The sequence below is a fragment of the Podarcis erhardii genome (genome assembly GCF_964252035.2).
Source record: "Podarcis erhardii genome assembly, chromosome: 4".
Taxonomy (NCBI): domain Eukaryota; kingdom Metazoa; phylum Chordata; class Lepidosauria; order Squamata; family Lacertidae; genus Podarcis; species Podarcis erhardii.
Window position 1 is genome coordinate 25443063 of NC_138508.1, and position 20822 is coordinate 25463884.

General features: G+C 47.2%; 1 protein-coding gene across 2 annotated transcripts in view; it reads left to right on the forward strand.

Annotated features, from left to right (window-relative positions):
- The first annotated feature begins 14513 nt into the window (after positions 1–14513).
- Positions 14514–20822, forward strand: part of FGF9 (fibroblast growth factor 9) — a 45691-nt gene continuing 39382 nt past the window's right edge. For both annotated transcript variants that reach the window (XR_014156164.1, XM_081860820.1), the window contains exon 1: positions 14514–15620. Coding sequence is in view for 1 of the 2 variants with exons in the window: in XM_081860820.1 (XP_081716946.1) it covers positions 15344–15620 (277 nt within the window). In the remaining variant the exon portion in view is untranslated. The remainder of the gene's footprint in view (positions 15621–20822) is intronic.

The following is a 20822-nucleotide window of genomic DNA, read 5'->3' on the forward strand; positions in this document are numbered from 1 at the left end:
AATTAAACTTTAAAAACTTCTCTAGAGAAGGCTGCTGTCAGATGTCTAAAGGTTGTATAGTTACTTATCTCCTTGGTTCGGGGGTTGCATAACTCTATACACTCCAACATTTCTCAGATGAAAATAGGGGAAAGAGAGACATTCCAGGATCAAATAAGAAACTGGGATGGTGTCTGTCAATCCAGGAGTGTCCCTGAAAAATAAGGACACTTGGAGGGTCTGGTCTCCTACTCATATATTTTGGTTTATTAATTTAACAGAAATATCTTTTGGTCATGTCACAACTTTTTAGCACTCCTCATTTCAGGAAAGTTGAAAAATTAAACATGTCTTAATTAATTATGTCTCCATGCATATACACAGGATGCACAAAAATAATGAATTATAATAGGAAAGTGGCAAGGTGGACCTGACTCTCATAGGATACTGAACCTGTGGCCCATACTGGTTTGCATCTCGTCCAATTAGCACAAGGACTTACCTTTGCTCAGTGGGACTTCTCCCCCCCCCCCATGCATCCCCTAATCTGTCCTGGGGTTTACTCCAAACCCCTGGAGCAGATATGGTGAGAGTGCAAGTTGTGTGTGTATGGAAAGTTATCTTGTGCAAAGACAAATCTTTGTGCTAATGGAGCAAGGGCATTGTTGGACTACAACTCTTGGCACCCTAACCACTGCCCATGCTGGCGGGGGCTGGTGGGACTTGGAGTAGAACATCTGGAGGGCCACCAGCTCCCCCACCCTGTAATAAATAAGTGGCAAGGTTTGCACAGGAACAGCCCTCGTCCTGACTCATCTGCGGGCTTGCTGCTTATAAACACGTCTGCAGTTTATGAGCACAATCCAAAGAATATTCAACCAGCCTTAATTGCACCTTGTTCACAGACCCAAGATGTGCCTATGGAGGCTTCCCTACCAATGTAAAAGGCAGCTTCAGATAAATGGCTTCCCTGATGAGGTTTTCCTTCCAGAAACATGGGAAGAAAGGGTTAACCCTCTCTTCACTTCCTGCAATCCCAGTAGTGATCAGTCCCCCCAGTGGCTGATATGTGCATTTTTAAAAAGTGCACATGAAATGCAAAGGTGCATTTAGTGTCTCTTCTAGTTTGGTCATCATTACTATGTTGTGTGTAAGTATTTCCAAAGAGGCTGCTCAGGAGGCCATTGCAAAGAGCAAGCTCAGAACCTTAAATGCTAAATTATTCCGCTGCACTCATTATACATTCCACACTGGGTGTTAGTCTACATTTTAATACCTGAGATTACTCAGCATTAACTATCTTTTCTGATTACTGTACTCATATATTCCTACCTCATTATGCAGCAAAGACTCAGCAATTTCATTGAAACGTGTTTCCATACAATGTGCTAAGAATCATGGCGATATTGTGATCTCAGAACTGAACTGAGATCTCCCCCAAATAACAATTACAAGCCCAATATTAAGCACACTTACGTGGAGGTTCAGCCAGTCCAAACCATACGCTTTCTGCTTTCAGCCCCTCCCTCTCTTCCTCCAATACTTCATTTTACTTCAAATGGGAGGGGGTTTCAGGGTTGTCTGAACCTCCTCTTACTTTCAGATATGTGGTGAGCTACTTCCACCCCTTGCCGCAGCCATGCCCAGCACTTTTGACACATTTGGAAATGGGCTGTATGCATGTGCAGCTTCTTCTCACATATGCTGAATGCATGGATAGTGGCAACGTGCCTTCCAGATGCAGTGGCTCATGCAACAAACAACTCTCCCCTCCAATCTGAACCCCCTAAGTTTGCTTAGGATCACAGGTCTTGGCAGTAAATCTAACCCCAAAGGGCTACAGTCCTATGCTTACTTGAGAATGGCTTCCATTTAACTGAATGAGACTACAGGACTAAGCTCTTGCTTGGGAGTAAGTTTCATTGAAACTAATGAGACTTGCCTCCAGATAAAAATGGTTTGTGCTGGTAAGCTCTTTCAAGCCGATTAATTTGCCGTGTTCATTTGCAAAGATTCCCCCCTTACAAAAAAGCAAAACACTTGCAAGGGTCCCTTCCAACTCTACAATTCTCTGATTCTGTTCTGAGGCTGAAATAGAAGTAACGAATTATGCATTTTTCAGAGCCTTTCGTTACGAGTTTCTACAGCTTCCTTAGAAAATAACAGTTGTTGGGAAAGGATAGAATCTCTAAAGTGAAAACCAGTAATGTATGTCAGAGAAATGTAGGCTAGGATACAGTACCCTGACACCCCATTTTCTATCTGTGAAGAGTTCTTCCTATCTATCTATCTATCTATCTATCTATCTATCTATCTATCTATCTAATCTATCTAATACACACACACACAATCCTGACCTGCAGTTTGAAATGGTACTGTACAGCTGAGGAAAAGTTTTAGCACATGATCTTGAGAAAGGACCTCAGCTGTGAGTGATCAAATTAACACTCTATTCACACCTTCAGAACGTGTTTGAACATGTAAAGAGGAGAGGTCATAAAAAACATAAGAACATGGCTGCTGGATCTTCAAAGGCCTATCTAGTCTAGTATTCTGGTCCCACGGTGGCCAACCAGACGCCCACAGGAAACCCGCAAACGGCATCACAGCAACTGCACTCCCCCACTTATGTTCTTGTCTAAACTGGAAATAATATTGTGACATCCGGACTAGCAGGCATTGACAAAATTGCAGGATCTTGTATAGTCACTCCACCCCCACCCCCCAGCGTTCAGTGGAAGGTGTGATGGAGCTATTTCTGTGTACATCACTATGATTCCATGTACATAATCTGGAACCCTGATTGAGCCAGGTTCTCAGATCAAATGAATTACTCAAATACAACAACTACCTGTAACTAAAAATGTAGTAAAGCTACATGAAAAACACACACTCCTCTCACAAACAAGCCTATTAAACCAGCATAAAGTTAACACCAAATCAAAGCAGGAGATTCAGTAAAAGTGGCTGGGTCAACCCAATCAGATGGGCGGCATATAAATAATAAATAATTATAATATTATTATTATCAGGGAAGTCCTTGTCTAAACAGGTGTGTAACGAAGAGCCAGCAAAATGCCAATATCAGTGGGGCCTCTCATATTTCAGCAGGGAAAGCGTTCCACAATACTGGTTCTCACCAGTGAAAAAGCTCACCTCTGCGTTATCACAAGCAGATCAGGTCTTGACAAAACTAACCAGGTTCCATTTGTTCTTAATGCACTTACCAGGCAGTGGAAATTCTTGTTGCAAGTTGGTTGCCATTACTAGCTACTTTCATCCTCGGATCGGCTAATTTGATTTGTTGTCATTGGCTGCTGGTGGTGTAAATCAGGATGATGATGATACGATATGATAATGATGGAATAGTATGCATGGGGAGGATTGGTCATAAATCTCTATAGATTCCTTCCTTAATCTGAGTTATAGCCTGTGGGATTGAGTGCTTTGGTTTGGTTTTTTTGACCCTGGTAAATTTTGTTTCCTCCCATCTCCTCCCAGGATCCTGGAGGAGGGTCAGTTCACAATACTGTTCGGGAGCTACCACACAGGAATTAATGTATATTCTATTCCCAGGAGTGTATGTGCATGCACAAAGAGAAAGGATGAGAGCACACAATAATCTGACACACCAGAGAGCTATTTCATTGAGAGCATTAAACCTCCAAAAATGGAGTCCACAAACCTATCTGAGGGGCAGTTATTATAAATCTGCTCTTACTTTACAGATCAGTTAGGAGACTGAGGAGTGAATCAATCATTCTTCAATGGCAAACGGTCAGGTTACTAACACCCTGCTTTGGAGGTTATTACAGAATGGATGAATACAGGAAACAGAAGATGCAAATGAGGCTTCAGTATTTTGTACTAATGAGGGGATTCTCAATTATTCTTAGCATTTAGCTTAAAAGTTTGCAACCATGTCCCTGTTTTCTATTTGTAAAAGGTTGGAGAGCAACAACCTCTCCATTTTAATGTGTTTTGCAGTGCCTTTGTCAGGGCTTTCACAACATCGGGAGTATAATTAATTATCACCAGTTAATACGAGATATGAACTGCCAATTAGCACATGTGCCTGATCATAGACGAGAAATGCGTAGGAGGAACCTCAGGCATTTTTGGCATGTTTCACTTGTGCTTCCTTCTTATCTATCTTAGAATATACCCTACAGATATAAATTACATGAAACCACATCAGTACTTACCAGGCAGTGAGCTCTGGCTGATTGATAATGGGATTATTACTCCTGTACTTAAAACATGACACTTGAATTCACGTAATCACTTCATCCCCACAGACTGAAATAATTCTCATTCTCACCATGAGGATGAGCCAGCTTTCTCTATGGGCTCATGCCAGTTCCTAGAAGTGATAAAACATAATTATGTCATAGCATATTCACGCAGAGCACCGAATGGCAGCAGTAAATCAAGGACTGCATTCACAATTGCAAGTTTGACTTGAAATCCTGTGTACTGAAAGTTAACTCAGTTCTTCAAGTGTCAATCCTTATGTAGCCAAAGGGACACACCATCCATGCACCAGCAGCGGCGTAGCGTGGGTTGTCAGCACCCGGGGCAAGGCAAGTAATTTGCGCCCCTAACCCCTAACCTGCCGCCGCTGCCAGCTTCTTCTTGCTGCTGCCTGGGCTGGTCGGGTGTGGTTCTCTCCCACGCTCAGCGCTGCGCTGGGCGGCCGCTGCACTGTCCCTCCCCCAGATAGTCCCTCCCTCGCTCTCTCTCCGCTCCGCAACGCAACGCACGCCTGGCACCCTCCCCCTCCACAGTGGGTGGCGACCCGGCAGCTCGGATTGGATTCGCACAGCCAGCACTGCAGTGAGAGAGAGTGAGTGAGCCAGGTAGGGGCAGAGAGCTGCGAGTGCGAGCGCGCCCCCTCAAAATGTTGCGCCCGGTGCGGCTAGCCCCCCCTGCACCCCCACGCTACGCCACTGTGCACCAGAAGGAGGTATCAACAGGATTGGGGAACCACAAGATGTGCAGATATACAGGGGGAAATTCCCTAGGGGAGGAAAGAATTCCGAAACCGTCCAATGAGAACTGAGCATGCTCAGCAGAGACGGAATGCTGACTGACAGTTGGGGATGGGAGATGGGGAAAGGGTATCTTGTATGTAACAAAAATTTGATAAGAAGTTGAAGAAAGAAATACTTACAGGTAGCTCAAATCCCAACAAAAACTTTTCATTCTGCAACACGCTGTGGAAGGTCCCACTTCTATTTTATGTACTGTATTTTTTGCTCTATAAGACTCACTTTTTCCCTCCTAAAAAGTAAGGGGAAATGTGTGTGCGTCTTATGGAGCGAATGCAGGCTGCGCAGCTGTCCCAGAAGCCAGAACAGCAAGAGGGATTGCTGCTTTCACTGCACAGCAATCCCTCTTGCTGTTCTGGCTTCTGAGATTCAGAATATTTTTTTTCTTGTTTTCCTCCTCCATAAACTAGGTGCGTCTTGTGGTCTGGTGTGTCTTATAGAGCGAAAAATACAGTAATTACACCTGCCGTGTTGTAGCTTTGGGTCTGCCTTAGAGGTTGGTATTTTTCTGCTTCAATTTTAATCTTATTTGTATCTGTTTCTTCTACATAGCTAGCCCTCCAAAGGCCTCAGAAATAAAGGGAGAATTAAATTAAGAGATTGTATTAAAGGTAAAGGTAAAGGTACCCCTGCCCGTACGGGCCAGTCGTGTCCGACTCTAGGGTTGTGCGCCCATTTCACTTAAGAGGCCAGGGGCCAGCGCTGTCCGGAGACACTTCTGGGTCATGTGGCCAGCGTGACTAAGCTGCTCTGGCGAGCCAGCACCAGCACAGCACACGGAAACGCCGTTTACCTTCCCGCTATAAAGTGGTACCTATTTATCTACTTGCACTTAGGGGTGCTTTCGAACTGCTAGGTGGGCAGGAGCTGGGACCGAAAGACGGGAGCTCACCCCGCCGTGGGGATTCGAACTGCCGACCATGCGAACGGCAAGCTCTAGGCGTTGAGGTTATACCCACAGCGCCACCCACTGTATTAACTGGTGGGTAAATGAATACCCTACCTACAAGTAAGTTTCAGTGCATTGTTTGCAGCCGTAGTTACATACCTAACCTAAAACGGTATAAAGACTCACTTACACAATGTCCTTTTGATTTTACAAGACTCAGACCAGGTCCCATGGTTTAAAACGGAGGATGATAGAGGTCAAGACTTTATGTGTTCACTCCATTATCAGAAAATGGACAATATAGATTGTGACTAATACAGTGGTACCTCGGTTTAAGAACAGTCCTGTTTATGAACGATTTGGTTTACGAACTCCGCAAAACCGGAAGTAGTGTCCCGGTTTGTGAACTTTACCTCGGTCTAAGAACAGAATCCAAACAATGGAAGGGCACCGACGGCGGGAGGCCTAATTAGGGAAAGTGCACCTCGGTTTAAGAACGGTTTTGGTTTAAGAATGGACTTCCGGAATGGATTAAGTTCGTAAACCGAGGTACCACTGTATAGTGTAAACAAGCAGTGGGAGCGCATTGGCAAGCTTTAACGGGTTACAGGGGGGGAAATGTTCAGAAAACATCAGTATCTTATTTAGGTTGAAATTTCCAGCTGTTACCCAAACAGAGAAGACACACTTGGACACCTACAGTATTTAATATGTGATGTGAGTGTTCCGTGTGAAGAGCCACTCTGTGCATGCGCAGAGGCTTCATCTGAATGCTTCTTCCCCTTCAAAAGAGATGGGGAATATTGTGGGAATCAGTGTAAGCCCACACAGACACACTTTACACATTATGTACAGACTACACCACATGCTACAAGACTTTTATGGTGTGTGTGTGTGTGTGTGTGTGTGTGTGATGAACAAGTCAAATTCCTCAACCAACAAAGCTCAATTCTATAAGTTTATCAAATTCTGTAAATCAGAATAAATTATGCAGATGGCATACACAATACAAATGCTGTTTGACAAGAATTTTAATCGTTGCAAAATGACACAATAGGAGAAGGGGAAGGGGAATTAATGGGAGAGTGGGTAGCAGTGGAAAAGGGGGCAGGGAAATTCGCGTGGGGGTTATAAGGATAGGTATTCCTATCACTGGCTACTGGATACATTTTCAAGTCATTTTAGTCTCTGAGTCTTTAACACATGAAGGCTTTCTCTTTCAAAATGTATCTACGTGACCATGAGATCTAGGAAACAGCTACTTAATACAATAGCAACTAAACTGATTTTCTGAAGCATCTGATGGATGCACAGTGGTCCAGTGGAAATAAAGGTTATGCTTGAGCCTTGATTCAAAGTGCCATTTAGAATCCTGATTCTAACTCCAGATTGGACTTGGGCAAGACCCTCTCATCTTTATTTTCTAAATGCGAATGTTATGAGCATATCTCAGAGGACTGGGGTGGGGGGGTGGGGAGAGAATGAAGGGTGTTAAGTGTTGTGAATTCTGTAAATGTGCCAAATCCTGTAATTCTCTGCTTAATCACAGCAGTGCAGAAAACTAATGTCTCTGCCAGATCACTTTATATCTTCCTATAGAAAAACACTTCCAACATGGTTGTAGTTTTAGATGTTACAAGAAAGGCCATCTACACACCTTAGGCTGGAATATGAAAGCTGCTGTTACATATGCCTAGTTAATAATATTACAGTGTTTATTGAATTGCAGTAAAATTGCATTTACAGACGTCATCTCCGGTTCAATTGGTGTATATATGGGAAGTTTATGGGATGGTGAAATGCAGCTATAAGGAACCAGCTGGGAGACAAATATGATGACTCACTGCTGGTCTGAGATAGACTGGGGCTGATAAATTAAATTTTGATGACCGATAGTGAGAAACGCAGCTTTTGAATGCCACTATTATTCAGCAAGGAGGCAAATGCGCCAACAGTGTGGTCAAAGGGAGCCCTGGGAAGAAGAGGAAACCCTACAGGCTTGTGCCTCTCTGGTAAAATTTGGGTTTTAATATTTGCACGAGTAATTAAAAATGCAACTACTTAGGATGGAAATGAGGGGAGGGGAGAAGAAAAGAGAGGTTTTATATTATATAGCAAATGTAGATTTCTCATGAAACTTGGCTGGAACACCGCCTACTCATGGATGATTAATGATAGCTTGCAATCCCGTTCTGAGTTTGAAACTCATGAGTAATGAAAACATCAAAGTCCTAGGTTAGTGGTTTTAAAGCTCTTCATTTGAGGATGGGGGAAAATAGAATTTTCTGTTTCAGTTGGGCTTATTTATCAGCAGTTGTATTTCAATTCAATGCCCTCTTACCCACTTTCTGCCCTAATTCAGGCACTCCTATAAAGCATCAACATGCCTGGTATTTGGAAATGTATAAAATGAGGACAGTGTTTTGGGAATGGAGACAGGAAGCGTTCCTTAACAACAACTGTCTTCTTAACCATGAAACTTATTTGGTGGTCTTGGGAAAACAGCTATTTCCCAGTCTAACCCACTTCACAGAGCTAAGTGGCCAGAAAATTTGTATACTATCAGAATGGGAGATCACTTCAGGAAACATACATACAATAGGCATCTTGTTTTATTTATATTAATTTTTATTTATTAAATTTACTTAATGTGCCACCCATTTTATTTTTAATTCAAAGTGCCTGCTACATTCTGATTTCCAACCCCTCTGCTTCTAAGCTTATAAAAGGTAAAGGGACCCCTGACCATTAGGTCCAGTCGCGAACGACTCTGGGGTTGTGACGCTCATCTCGCTTTATTGGCCGAGGGAGCCGGCATATAGCTTCCGGGTCATGTGGCCAGCATGACTAAGCCGCTTCTGGCGAACCAGAGCAGCACACAGAAACGCCTTTTACCTTCCCGCCAGAGCGGTACCTATTTATCTACTTGCACTTTGACATGCTTTCGAACTACTAGGTTGGCAGGAGCAGGGACCTAGCAATGGGAGCTCACCCCGTCATGGGGATTCAAACTGTCGACCTTCTGATCGGCAAGCCCTAGGCTCTGTGGTTTAGAAGTCAGCACCACCATAGAAAAGGGATAAAAACCTGAATGTGGCAAAAACAGATGTTGCCTAAACTGCGATGACCTTATCACCAACTGAGCCCAGATTCCGTGCTAAGAAAAGTAGAATTCTGTAACCTATATAAATTACGTAAGGTAAGAATACTGTATCAATATAACAAACTATTAAATGTTTAACAACTTGGGACCTATGAGATTGCTTTACCCCACATGTGCCCACTTGATTGCTTCGATTGGTGGAATGGAACTAGCACTGTAATAGGTGCCACATAATACCTGGCCGGTTTGCATTTGTAAGAATTTAGTTATTTGGTGTGGCAGCTCCTAAACTTTGGAACTTCCAGCCTATTGAGATCAAGCAGGTGCCTTCCCTTTACTCTTTCCAGCCCCTGCTTAAAACCTTATTGTTTAGAAAAGCCTGCCCAGATGCTGAGAAAGTCAAAGTAATTTTAATCGGCTTTAGAATTTTAAATTTCGTATGTTTTAAAGCATGGTTGTGTATTTTACTGTTTTATTTTCTGTAAACTGCTTTGAGTTTTGTCTTTTTACAATCAAGAGGTGTACAAATTTTACGAAATGAGTGAAGTGTGTGTGGTGTCTTAGGCTGGCAAGGCAAAAGATGCAATTGAAATGGAAGAAGTTATAAAATTATTTTAGGGCATAATCCCGAGCTCTGAATGGCAGGGCTGAGCAGTTTAGGATCCGGTAGATCTCTGGAGATACAGTGGCACTAATCCCCATCCTGGTTCAGCTGAAACCAGTAAATGTTATGCTGGTGTACTCTCAGAAAGAGGGAAGTAGTGGGGGCAGGACAGGAGGGGGCATTGCACTGGATCCTAACCCCATGGTCAAGCTCTGGATCTGACATACTTCTTGCCAGTTTAATACAAAGCAGCATAATTTAGGCTGGTGCCCTGTATGGTTCTGCCACCCCCCCCATTTAACAGATTGCCATAGTGATAAACTATTTTCCTGGCCCACCTGCCACCTTGCAGCCAGAGACTTGAATTGCTGCCTCAATGGTCCTTCAGCACCCAACTCCCGCTTTGCATACTGTATTAATTTGTATTAATTTGCTTGCTTCCTATGACTCTATGGGACTTGTCTTTAGATGGCATTACTTCACTTACACCAAAGGGTGCAAAGCCAGACCTGTTGAGGGTTTTTTTGGGGAGGGGGGGTTTCATGGGCATTGCCGGGGGGGGGCAGGGGGCAGTGGCCCTCCTTAAATCCTCAAAAATTATTGAAAAGCATTAAAAAGGTTCTCCCCCCCCAACAAAAGCCCACTGCTTGTAACGTCCTCTTTTGGGGGGGATTTTTACCTGTGATCTCCCCCCAAAAAACTCAACAACTTTTTGCTTCCCCCCAACAAAAATCCTGGCAGTGGGGTTCACCCTTGTTTACACTGATGGACAAGGCCATGAGCTTATTCCCCAGCAGAATGAGGGGAACACCCCCAACTCAGCTGGCCCGGCTTTCCACATGTTGCAGCCAGTCCCGCCCTGACAGCGCCCCTAGCTCCACCGAACACAGGAGCATGGTGAGAAAGGCAGAAGTGAGGCAGGTCTGCTTGAATGAACTCCTAGAGGATTGCCTAATGCTCTTTGCCTTTGTTCAGGTGAAGGCATCCATAGGAAATAACCACAGGGATCATCCGTCTAAGCCACTGCCTCGTCTAAGCCACCGCCTGGAGGCAGGAAAGTGGAGCTCAGCATCTTGACAGATGACTCTCTGTAGCCACTCCTTGCAAGTTTCCGGTTATGGAGATTTCCTTTGAAAGAGCCTGCTATTTTCATAGGGACAGCAGAACACAAGGAGAGATTGAGAGGTAGGATTAAGGAGAGAGAACCTGCTCCCACTTCCTGGTTTTCTGTGAAAATGAAATGGACCATATGGGACCTGGAGCCTGCAGGTTGTTTCTCCCTCTAATCCAAAACATGTTTAAAGCAATTGAGTGGAAGAACAGGAATTCTCCAGTGAGAAGAAGCTGGCTGGGCTGTTTCAGAAGACTCAAGGCATTTCCACAAGCGATGCTTGTGAATGGCCTTTGGAGGCCATTTCTGCAGCTGACATTTCAATTCTTTTTTTTCTGCTGAATTTGTAATTCAGATGAAATATATGCACTGGGCAGAATCTGTGCATTTGATTACAGCTACCTTCCATTTTCTGTCCTGCCTCATTGGTTTTATTATCTATTACATTTCTTTACCCTTCCCTAAAATGAAGACCGAAAGGTTGGCTACAAATCAATAAAATGACATTCATAATGATATTCAAAAGTGGTGCATTCTAGATTAAAAAGCATCTGTGCAACCTGATCCTATCTGTGTTTACACAAATGTAAGCCCCCTTCCTTCCAAGTGTGCTTCACACAGTTTTGTGTGTATGATTGTGCCCGTCACTTGCAAAAACATCACTTGTGAACACGGTGCTGTGCAAAACAAAAAGCCTGAGAGATACATATTCAATTAGATATACATACTCTAGTTTTTGTAGCCTTTTCATTTGATTTACAAACACATGGGGAAACGCAATCAATCCATTTTATTAATTGAAACATCATGAAAAGTACCTGTCATAAGGTGCTTCTATTGGAGGGGGGGGGGTGTAATTCTTCAAGATATTGCAAATAAGTAATTGGCAACAGTTTACTGTTTCCCCCAGAAAGGGTAAACCTGGATTAAATGGAGTAAAAATATGGGCTGGCTTTTTAATGATCATGCCATGTGAATGCAGCCCCTCCACCCACCCAAACTGCATACATGAGGAGGACCAACCCACAATAAACTCCTGTCTGGAAGCAGCAATCGGTAGCTTAACCGGAAAACCTGGACCTATGGGTGTAGCCAGGATTTATTTTAGGGGGGCAGGCTTCATGTGGGGGGCGGTGGCAGAACCAAGTTGTCTGCGATGCAAATGGTCAGTTAAGTATTTTTATTTATTTACTTGATGGCGGGGGGAAGCTGCACAGCCATGCCCATGCAGTTGGACCTGCTGAATTTTGCAGTGGCTGCAGTTCTACTACACAGTGATGAAGTCACTCTCACTGGGAAACATGCTGAAAGTCCAACTAGTTTTGTCTAATCCGGTGCATCAAAAAGTGTTGTGTCTTGTGGCTCCTTAAGAGATTCACGTTTATTCTGCATAGGGCTCAAAGGTATTTTAAAAGGCTCTGGGTATCCAGAGGTATATATGGGTGTGTTTTGGGGTGAAACTGGCCCTTGCTGGGGGTGCAAAAACCACCTATCAGACTATGCAGTGTGTGACATCTGTGTGTTGTGGCGATGTGATGCCGCTGTCACAGCAAGATCAAATGCAAGAGAAGCTATCAATCTTCCCCACACCATGACTCAAGGGTGTGTTTTTTGGGGGCGGGCGGGTGTGCCAATACATATTGCGAAGGACACAAGGGACCCTGGGTACATCTCTGTGGGTATCAAGGCTGCCTGTTAGCCCCTGTTAGACATGTAGACCCTGCAACCCAACACTGGCATTCTACATATGCTCAAAGGTGCCGGTGTCACTATTAGCCCACAGCTGGAAAAAGTGGTGCTGAGTCGGAAAACAGATAAATCCCAGGTCTGAAGTTATTATTCACATCGCCATTTGAACCAGGCATCTATAGATCATCCCAGACTTCTTTAACTCACTGGAGCTTGGCCTGTGGTAATAATTTGTATAACACCATTCACTGTGTGTTTTTGTTTTGTTTTGTTTTGTTTTGAGGCTGTAGCACAGTACAGTGGTACCTTGGGTTACATACGCTTCAGGTTACATACGCTTCAGGTTACAGACTCCACTAACCCAGAAATAGTGCTTCAGGTTAAGAACTTTGCTTCAGGATGAGAACAAAAATCGTGCTCCAGCGGTGCGGAGGCAGCAGGAGGCCCCATTAGCTAAAGTGGTGCTTCAGGTTAAGGACAGTTTCAGGTTAAGAACGGACCTCCGGAACGAATTAAGTACTTAACCCGAGGTACCACTGTACTTGAGAAGGTCGTCGGTTCATCCCCAACATCTCCAGAAGGGGCTGGGAGGAGTCTCTCTCTTAAACCCGTCAGAATGAGTGCAGACCACAGGGAGCTGCTATGATCTGGGGGCAGAACTCAGCCTAAGACAGCTCCCGTCTCCCCAGGGTGGGCTTGCGGCGCCCCTGTGACGAGGAGCCATTTCCCGACGGCTGCTTCCACGGGCGTGGCGACCGGAAAAGCCCTTCCCCGCGGAGCCGAGCACGTGGCGGCGCCTCCAGGGCGCCTCGCCACGTGCGGCGGGGCGGGACTAGTCCTCTCGCGGCTCCGCCCCGCTCCAGTTCCTCGCTCCCTCGCAAGGGCCCGGGGCGGCTGGATGCTGCAGAAGCGGGAGACCGCGGGGCGGTATCTGGTTCCCTGGTATCCTATAGACGCATTTCAGCGGCGCGCCCGGTTAGCAAGTGAGCGCTCCTGCAGAGCAGTCGCACACACACACAGAGCAACCCCCTTGGCCAGAGCCCCGCTGAATTCGGCGAAACTTGTACCGTTGTAAACGTGCGCGGGATCGCAGCCCGTTTTACCTCCCAGGAGTTTGCTCCGCGCGCCGATCGCGCTTTTGCCTTTGCCCCCGATCCTAAGGCGCGTCTACTGCCCACCCTTCTTACTGTGCACGGCGAGCCTCACTTACTCCCAGGTAAGCGTGCCCTGCCCAACCTTGACTTGGGAGTAGGAAACGCGCACATAAAGCGTGCACACCTCTGAGTATATAAGCCCAGGCTGCGCAGCAGGCTCGCCGCGCGGGGGATCGACTTGCAAACGAAATCGGCACAGAACCGGGCTGGCTGGAGAGGTTTTCCTCGCTCGCTCTTCCCCTCCTCTCCGGAAGGACGCCCCGCGCTAGTGGATGACCCAGTACCTAAGCCCGGGATCCCCGCCTTAAAACAAAACAAAACACGCCTTGACCCAGCGCCGCGCGCGCTGCACCCCCCTTATCTCCTTCCCCACCCCCGGTTTTAATCCCTGCGCCCAGGAGCCTCTGGATCCGCGCGCGGCTGGGAAGTTCTCCGCCGCTTTCAAGCTGCAACGCCGCCGAGCCTGGCGTGCCGCAGACCAGCAAAAAGCCCGAGCGAGGGAGAGACTGGCTGGCTGGGTTTTCGCGCGAGGCGCTTCGGTGGCACTGAGCTGGCTGGGATGGAAAGGGAGCGCCGCCGCCGCCGCCGCCGCTCTAATGCAGCAGGTAGCGTTGCGCGCTAGGACCTGGGCGGAATCCGTGTCCGCCCGCAAGCTGGACTACCTTAAACCCAGCCCAATGCCTCTTCCTGCGCCACTTTTCCCTGCGTGCTTGGATGGAAGAGGCACAGTCGAGAGCCGCAGCTCGGCACTGGAGGACAGCGGCAGCGGTGGCGGTGGCGCGGCACCGGGAGCCCTGCGGAAGCGGCACCTGTTCCCAGGCGAGGCAGCCGAGAGAGAGCAGCCGTGGGACGCGTTGTTCGGCGCGGATCGCCAGCCCGGCTGAGCCCAGAGAGGCACCCGCGGTGCCTCCTCCGGAGAATTCGGGATAATAGGATCTGGACGGCAAAAGTTTTCTTTTATTTGGATTTTTTGAATTATAAAAAAAATCTCTTCCCCCCCTTCCGGGCGGTGGAGAGGGGGATTCGTCTCAGCCAGCCAACGTGAGATCTCCCACCCACCCTGCTCTTCTTTTTCTTCTTCTTCTCCCGCTTTTCTCCTTGCAGGAGTCCATGCTGATGTATGCAGCCAGTTATAGAGTAAAAACAGCGCATGCCTTCCTGGAGTCAGAATCCATAAAAAATCCTGGCGTCGCCCGTGCATCTTAAATATATCTGCCTATATAACAATAATCGGTGCGTGCAGCTCCCACTAGAAAAAAGCCTCAGGCGGCGAAGTTGCTATGGTCGTGCTGCTCCTAAGCCCCATGGAGAAACTACGGATTTTTAGCCTCATTACGGTCGGATGGGCAGAAGACCCCACCGCTTGCTAAGAGCTGGAGGAATATAGATGATCCCTCGCCCTGGACCCCTCCAGACCCGTCTGATGTGTTTATAAATATGTCCGTGTGCGGCGCTTTCTTAAGACTAACAGCGGCTTGACCTTGAACCTGGGACAAGTCGAAGCAGCAGATCACTTTCAAAAAAATACATATCCTACTTATTATTATTGATGGATTAAAGCGAAGGACATTCTTCCCCTCCATGTAACTACAAGTGGGAGGGGAGAGTGGAGTGGGAGCACGTCCTCCCCCCCACCCACCCAAAAAGAAAGGGGGGGAAGAAAAAGATCTCTGCCTTGGGTTTTTGGGCACCGGCACTACAGTTTTGCTTCAAAAACGAGCTCGCCTTCCTCCCCCCTTCCTCCTCCCTCCCCCTCGCTCCTGATGGCTCCCTTAGGTGAAGTTGGGAACTATTTCGGCGTCCAGGATGCGGTACCCTTTGGGAACGTCCCCGTCTTGCCGGCTGATAGCCCCGTGTTGTTAAGCGACCACCTGGGCCAGGCGGAAGCGGGTGGGCTGCCCCGGGGCCCTGCGGTGACGGACCTGGATCACTTAAAAGGGATCCTGAGGCGGAGGCAGCTCTACTGCAGGACTGGATTTCATTTAGAGATTTTCCCCAATGGTACGATCCAAGGAACCAGGCAAGACCACAGCAGATTTGGTAGGTATGGGCGATTTAACCTTCTGGTGGCCGTGGGGCTGACAAGGACAGAAGTTGGGTCTTTTAAAAAAAAACACAACCAAATAAAATAATAATATTATTTTTTTTGGTCGGGAGGAAATGGGATGGAGTCGATGATGAGGATTATTGTTGTTGTCGAAACAGCTCGGAAGAGGAAATGCCTCCGGGATTTGCAGATGGCATGCAAACGGGACACCCCTGCAAGCGTGCAAGTAAGAGTTTTTTCACCAAAGAGCCACAAGTCTGGGGAATAATAATAATAATAATAATAGTAATAATAAATAATATTTTTAAAAGAAATGTCGCTCCTCTAGGTTTGTGGCTAAGGGGCAATAGAGGTGAGCATAAGGTGTCCTGTTATAAATAAGGTTAATAGAGCCCGTTCTCCCGATGAGTCAGTAATGTGCTTCCCAGTCGCTTTTTTTCTTAACAGCGAAGGATCGCGGCTTCCCAGGGCGAAGGGAGCGCCTCGCACTCTTCCCCCACCTCAAGACCCCCCCCCGCCAAAGGATCCCGCCCCTTTATCCTACCCCCATCACCGTGAGGGATCCCTCTACAGTGAGCGGCTCTTGCTAAGAGAGCTCTCTGCGAATAGCCCCCGCTGCTGTGGGTGCCTGCATCATAAGCCCAGATCTCTTGGTCATTAACGAAGGCATTCCCTCGCCTCTGTCCCTCTGCTGTGCGCCCATGCTTGAGCGCAGGTACGCAATGGGAGCTCCCAATGGGAGCTTCCTTTCAGAGTTATGGGGGGTGGAGGTGTGTCTTAGAATCGCAGAACCCTAGAGTTGGAAGGGACCCCGGGGGTCATCTAGTCCAACCCCCTGCAATGCAGGAATCTTTTGCCCAACGAGTGTCTCGAACCCACGACCCTGAGATTTAAGAGTCTCGTGTTCTGCCGATTTCCTTCCCAAGGGCTTCTATTTGTGACTCAGCAGTATAGAGGGGCGTCGGAGGACTTCACGTGGTACTTCCGATGCTGTGGCCACACGCAAGTGGGCCTTCTCAGAGTAGCTTCAAAATGCCACAGAGTTCTTACAGCGGGCTGGCGCTGGTCTGATTTTTTTTTTTAATGGAATTTTTTGAAGGGGGTTTGGGTGGTAAAATAATGCCACTGGGGGGGGGGTGGTAAGGCCGGCTCCAGCGGCTGTTGGAAGGAGTTAACTTGTGAGTGAATCCACCTGACAGCACTTAAAACCAGGTCGTAAAAACAAAGAAAAAAACAAAAGAAAAAGTCCCGTGGTGCTTCTCCCCCCTTCCTTCCCCACCGCCATGCTTGAATGCCAGATGTTGAACAAGCTCTAAACTGTGTTCCTTTTATTGCTTTCGAGAGCTGGGGAGATAATGCCGGGGCTCGCGAGGAAGGGATGCGCTTCAAAGGGGTCATTGAAGATTCGAACCGGTCCTTACATGCAAAGTCATCCGGTGTCACCCTTCGTTCTCCAGAGGCTAAGGGGGTCCTAAGCGGGTGCTAGCTAGTCCTACTCAGGTTGCAATGAATGGCCCTCATATGCATGAAGTTCAGTAGGTCTACTCTCGGTAGGGCTAGTATTGCCTGCAGCCCTGAAACAGCATTTCCCCCCCCCCCCCAGTTCTCTACGTTGCAACATATGCAGCACACGTTCCCTTTTCAGGCCTGGGCGCCGTTTCTCATGCACCTGAAAATGAGAATAGTTCTGGAATGCAGTTGAAGGGAAAGGAAGGCGAAAGTCTGCGAAGAATCCCAGCGCTAGGCATGTAAACCTGAGGCTTACGGGCGCAAAGCAGCAGAGATCTCCTCGGCAGCTCTCAAATGTAGAAAGTTGAGGGATTATGCAGAAGTTGGCTTTGCGCTTCTGTAGATATGCGTCTATGCAGACGCACGCCCCTTTTGCTCCGGGGTGGTTCTGCACGCCAGCAGCAGCAGCAGCAGCAGCAGAGGCGAGATCTGGTGCAGGGATGTGCATGCGCGCTCAAGGACGGGGCTGCAGTCTTTACGGTACGCTGGCTGGTGCGAGATCAAAAGCAGGAAGCTCTGGTGCGTTAAGAGGCGAGATTTGCACGCTGTGCTGGAGCCCAGCGGCAGCCCGCGGGCTCACGCCGCTAGCAGGTGTACGGCGGGCAGAGCTGGCGCTCCTGCTACCGCGCGCATTGGCCTTGGCAGCAGCAGGAGGGCACTGCAGGGTCCTACACCCCGCCGCTTCCTCTCTTCCCAGCCGCTCGCCTGAGCTGGGCCATCGCACCAGCTGCTGCTGCTGCTGCTCTGCAGAGCTGCAGAAGACCCGCGTTAGGGGGAGGCGGCTCATTTTACATGCGAAAAGGTGGATTTCCCGATACGGTGCGCCGAGAAGAGATGCAGTGCAATAACAACTATGTCCTTGTAGTTAAGATTCCTTAATAGTCTCATTATCTGTTGGAAGATTGTTGCTCTTTAAATAAAGGTGATTCTAAATAATAATAATAATAATAATAATAATAATAATAATAATAATAATAATAATGCCACCACCACAGGCAGCTACTGATTTAAGGGGTGGAGAATGGAGGGGTCATTGTCTACGTCTGCAGTCAGTAACCTGGGTGCCTTCCAGGTATTTTGGACTACAATTCTCATCAGCCTCAGCTCCCATCAGCCCCCAGTCGGTAGTACAAAATACCTGGAGGGCACCAGGTTAGTAAAGGCTGGTATAGGGTGGCCAAGTGCAAAAAGGATTGTACTTGGTAATAGTTTGTGGATTTTTAAAATTATTATTAATTAAAAATGTGTTTTGGTAGGGTGCAGCTTATTGTGCAGGGATGGTGAAATGACTCCTGCTTCACCTGTGCAACAGAAGTTCAGGGGAATTTGTCCTCATTTGTGTCTGGTTGCCCCCATAGAACTGTTCTGCCACTTACTTGGAAAGGCTATGTGTAGTGGACAACTCAAAAACCTCTGTGATCTCATGGCGCTTAATGTGGTGGGATCCTTACACCATCTGTTCAGCTGCAGCTCTCCCTGCGAGGGGATGACTATTGGATCTAGGACCGAATGGAAAGGGGAGGCAAGATAGTTTAGATATTGTGAGAATTCTATTCTGTAGCTAAAGTTGCAAACTTCCCGTACGTGCCCTGTACTTGGGCACTGATTTCGCTGGGAGCTAACTTCTGGGTAACTCTGCATAGGCTCAAGCTTCTGGGCCCCACAACCGGCTTGTATGCCAAGGGACTCTTGGTTTCAGGCATGCATTATTCTGTTAACAGAATGCTGAATGCAGTGAGGATAAAAACTTCTCCTGCTTACCTCCATAGGGACATCAAGAGGGTCAGGCCACACAATCATGGATGGCCATGATGGCTGTGTTCTGTCTCCACTATGCAAGGCAGTTTGCCCCTGTATACCAACCAGTTCAGCACAAGTAGGGAGAGTGCTGCAGCCACTGCTTGTGGGTTTTATGTAGGCATCTACTGGCCACCTTGAAAGCAGGATGCTAGACCAAGTTTGCCTGATCCAGGTTCCTAAACTACAACATTTCCCAGTATGTCACATGCAGAAAGCAAATAAGACGCAAATGGATCAAACAACCCAGCCAAATCCACATTCCATAAAATAAATTAGCCTTTGGAATCTTCTGAACAGGTTTCATTGCAGACCTTGAGAAACCAAGGTCAGAGGAGTCTTTTCCATAACAAGCTTGGCCAGCCCATTCAAGGACTGAACACTTTGGGCCCTTGTACTATCCTGGAACCATTTCAGCTGGTTTAAGTTCTGTACAGAATGCAAAATTAACGCAGCGCCTGCTTAGGTAAGGCATACAGTATATATAAAAGGTGGAGAGAGCGCTCCAAAAAGGATTGGCTTTTCATGATGGTAGTGGGTTCATTGGGAGCAGGCAGGGCAGAAAGGTGACCCTAAAATATACTGCAGCCTACCCGATCCTAAAAAATTTGACTTGACATTAGTCCAAGTCTAGTACATTTCAGTTTTCCTTCTATTGGATTACTTTTTATCTTGAGAAGTAATTCCTGTTGAACTACTTGTATCTTGGCATCAACATAAGATGGTAAAACTCTAAAGTAATTATGTTCTAGTTTGCCCTAGAGAATGCTGGGAATTACAGTTATGTTGTGTGCCAAGAGAAGTATGGGCACATCTTGGCTCCCTCACCATTGCAGCATCCTTACAATTACCAGGTTTTTTTTTTTTTATTCTTCAAGTTGTCAGTTATTTTTAAACCAAACTTTGTAATGCATGTGTCCATGGGTCCTTGCATTCCTGTGCGTTTCCAGAACCAGCCCCAGGGACCTTTATTTCGGGAGTTGCCCAAAGGCCCCAGCTAATATAGCTGCCCAACACCAGTGTATTTCCGCAACTCAAGGCTACTCAGAAAGTAAACTCCATTGAGTTAAAGGTCACTGACTCCCAAGCCAGCAGCTACAGGATTGCAACCCTCGTTTCCAATCCGAATTTAGCTGGGTAGCTTTTGGTTCCAGAATAAGAGGAGGCTTCTCCATGCATTTGAGTATTTGTGGGTGGGCGGGGTTTTAAAAGTCATGCTCGGAAATAGGACCCAGGGACCCAGTTTCCTGCTTTGGCTATGCACCCCGCCCCCCACTTCTCAGAAGAAACCTTAGACGGGAAGCCTATTTTAGACACGTGCCAGGGACGTGTCATAAATCAAGCTGCACCGGCTCAGGGACCCGTGATACTTTTACCATTTTAACGTCTTCCTTTAAATGCAAGCTCTTTTACGAGATCCAGTGTGGAACGCGATCCCCGCGGGATCAAAGCGGATGCTATCTCTCGGGGGAATGTCGGAATTTATTGGGGATTTTTTTTGGGTGGTTGTTTTTGGTTTTTTTTTTGCGTGTGCCTTTGGTGTAGGTAGGACATTGGCTGTGCAATACTGGTAAACTTAATGAATTTTGTACCGGGGATGGGGGAAGGTAGCGTAGCTCTTGCGTCAGCACAACCACTGCATGAGAGGGAGAAAAATCCCACCCTTCGAGAGAGAGAGCTCTGTTAAGGAGTCACGCTAGTCAACCCTCGTCCGGGCTCCGGCCAGATCAGCTCCCAGCAGAGAAGCAACCGGCAGCACCGGACGATCGCGCCCCCGCCCTCCGGCTAGGAGGTTTCGCACGCGCTCGCGCTCCGCTCAGCAGCAGCGGCGTTAGTTTTCGCCCAGGGGGAGCGTGGGCGGGGCTTTCGCACGTGCTTATGCGCGTCAC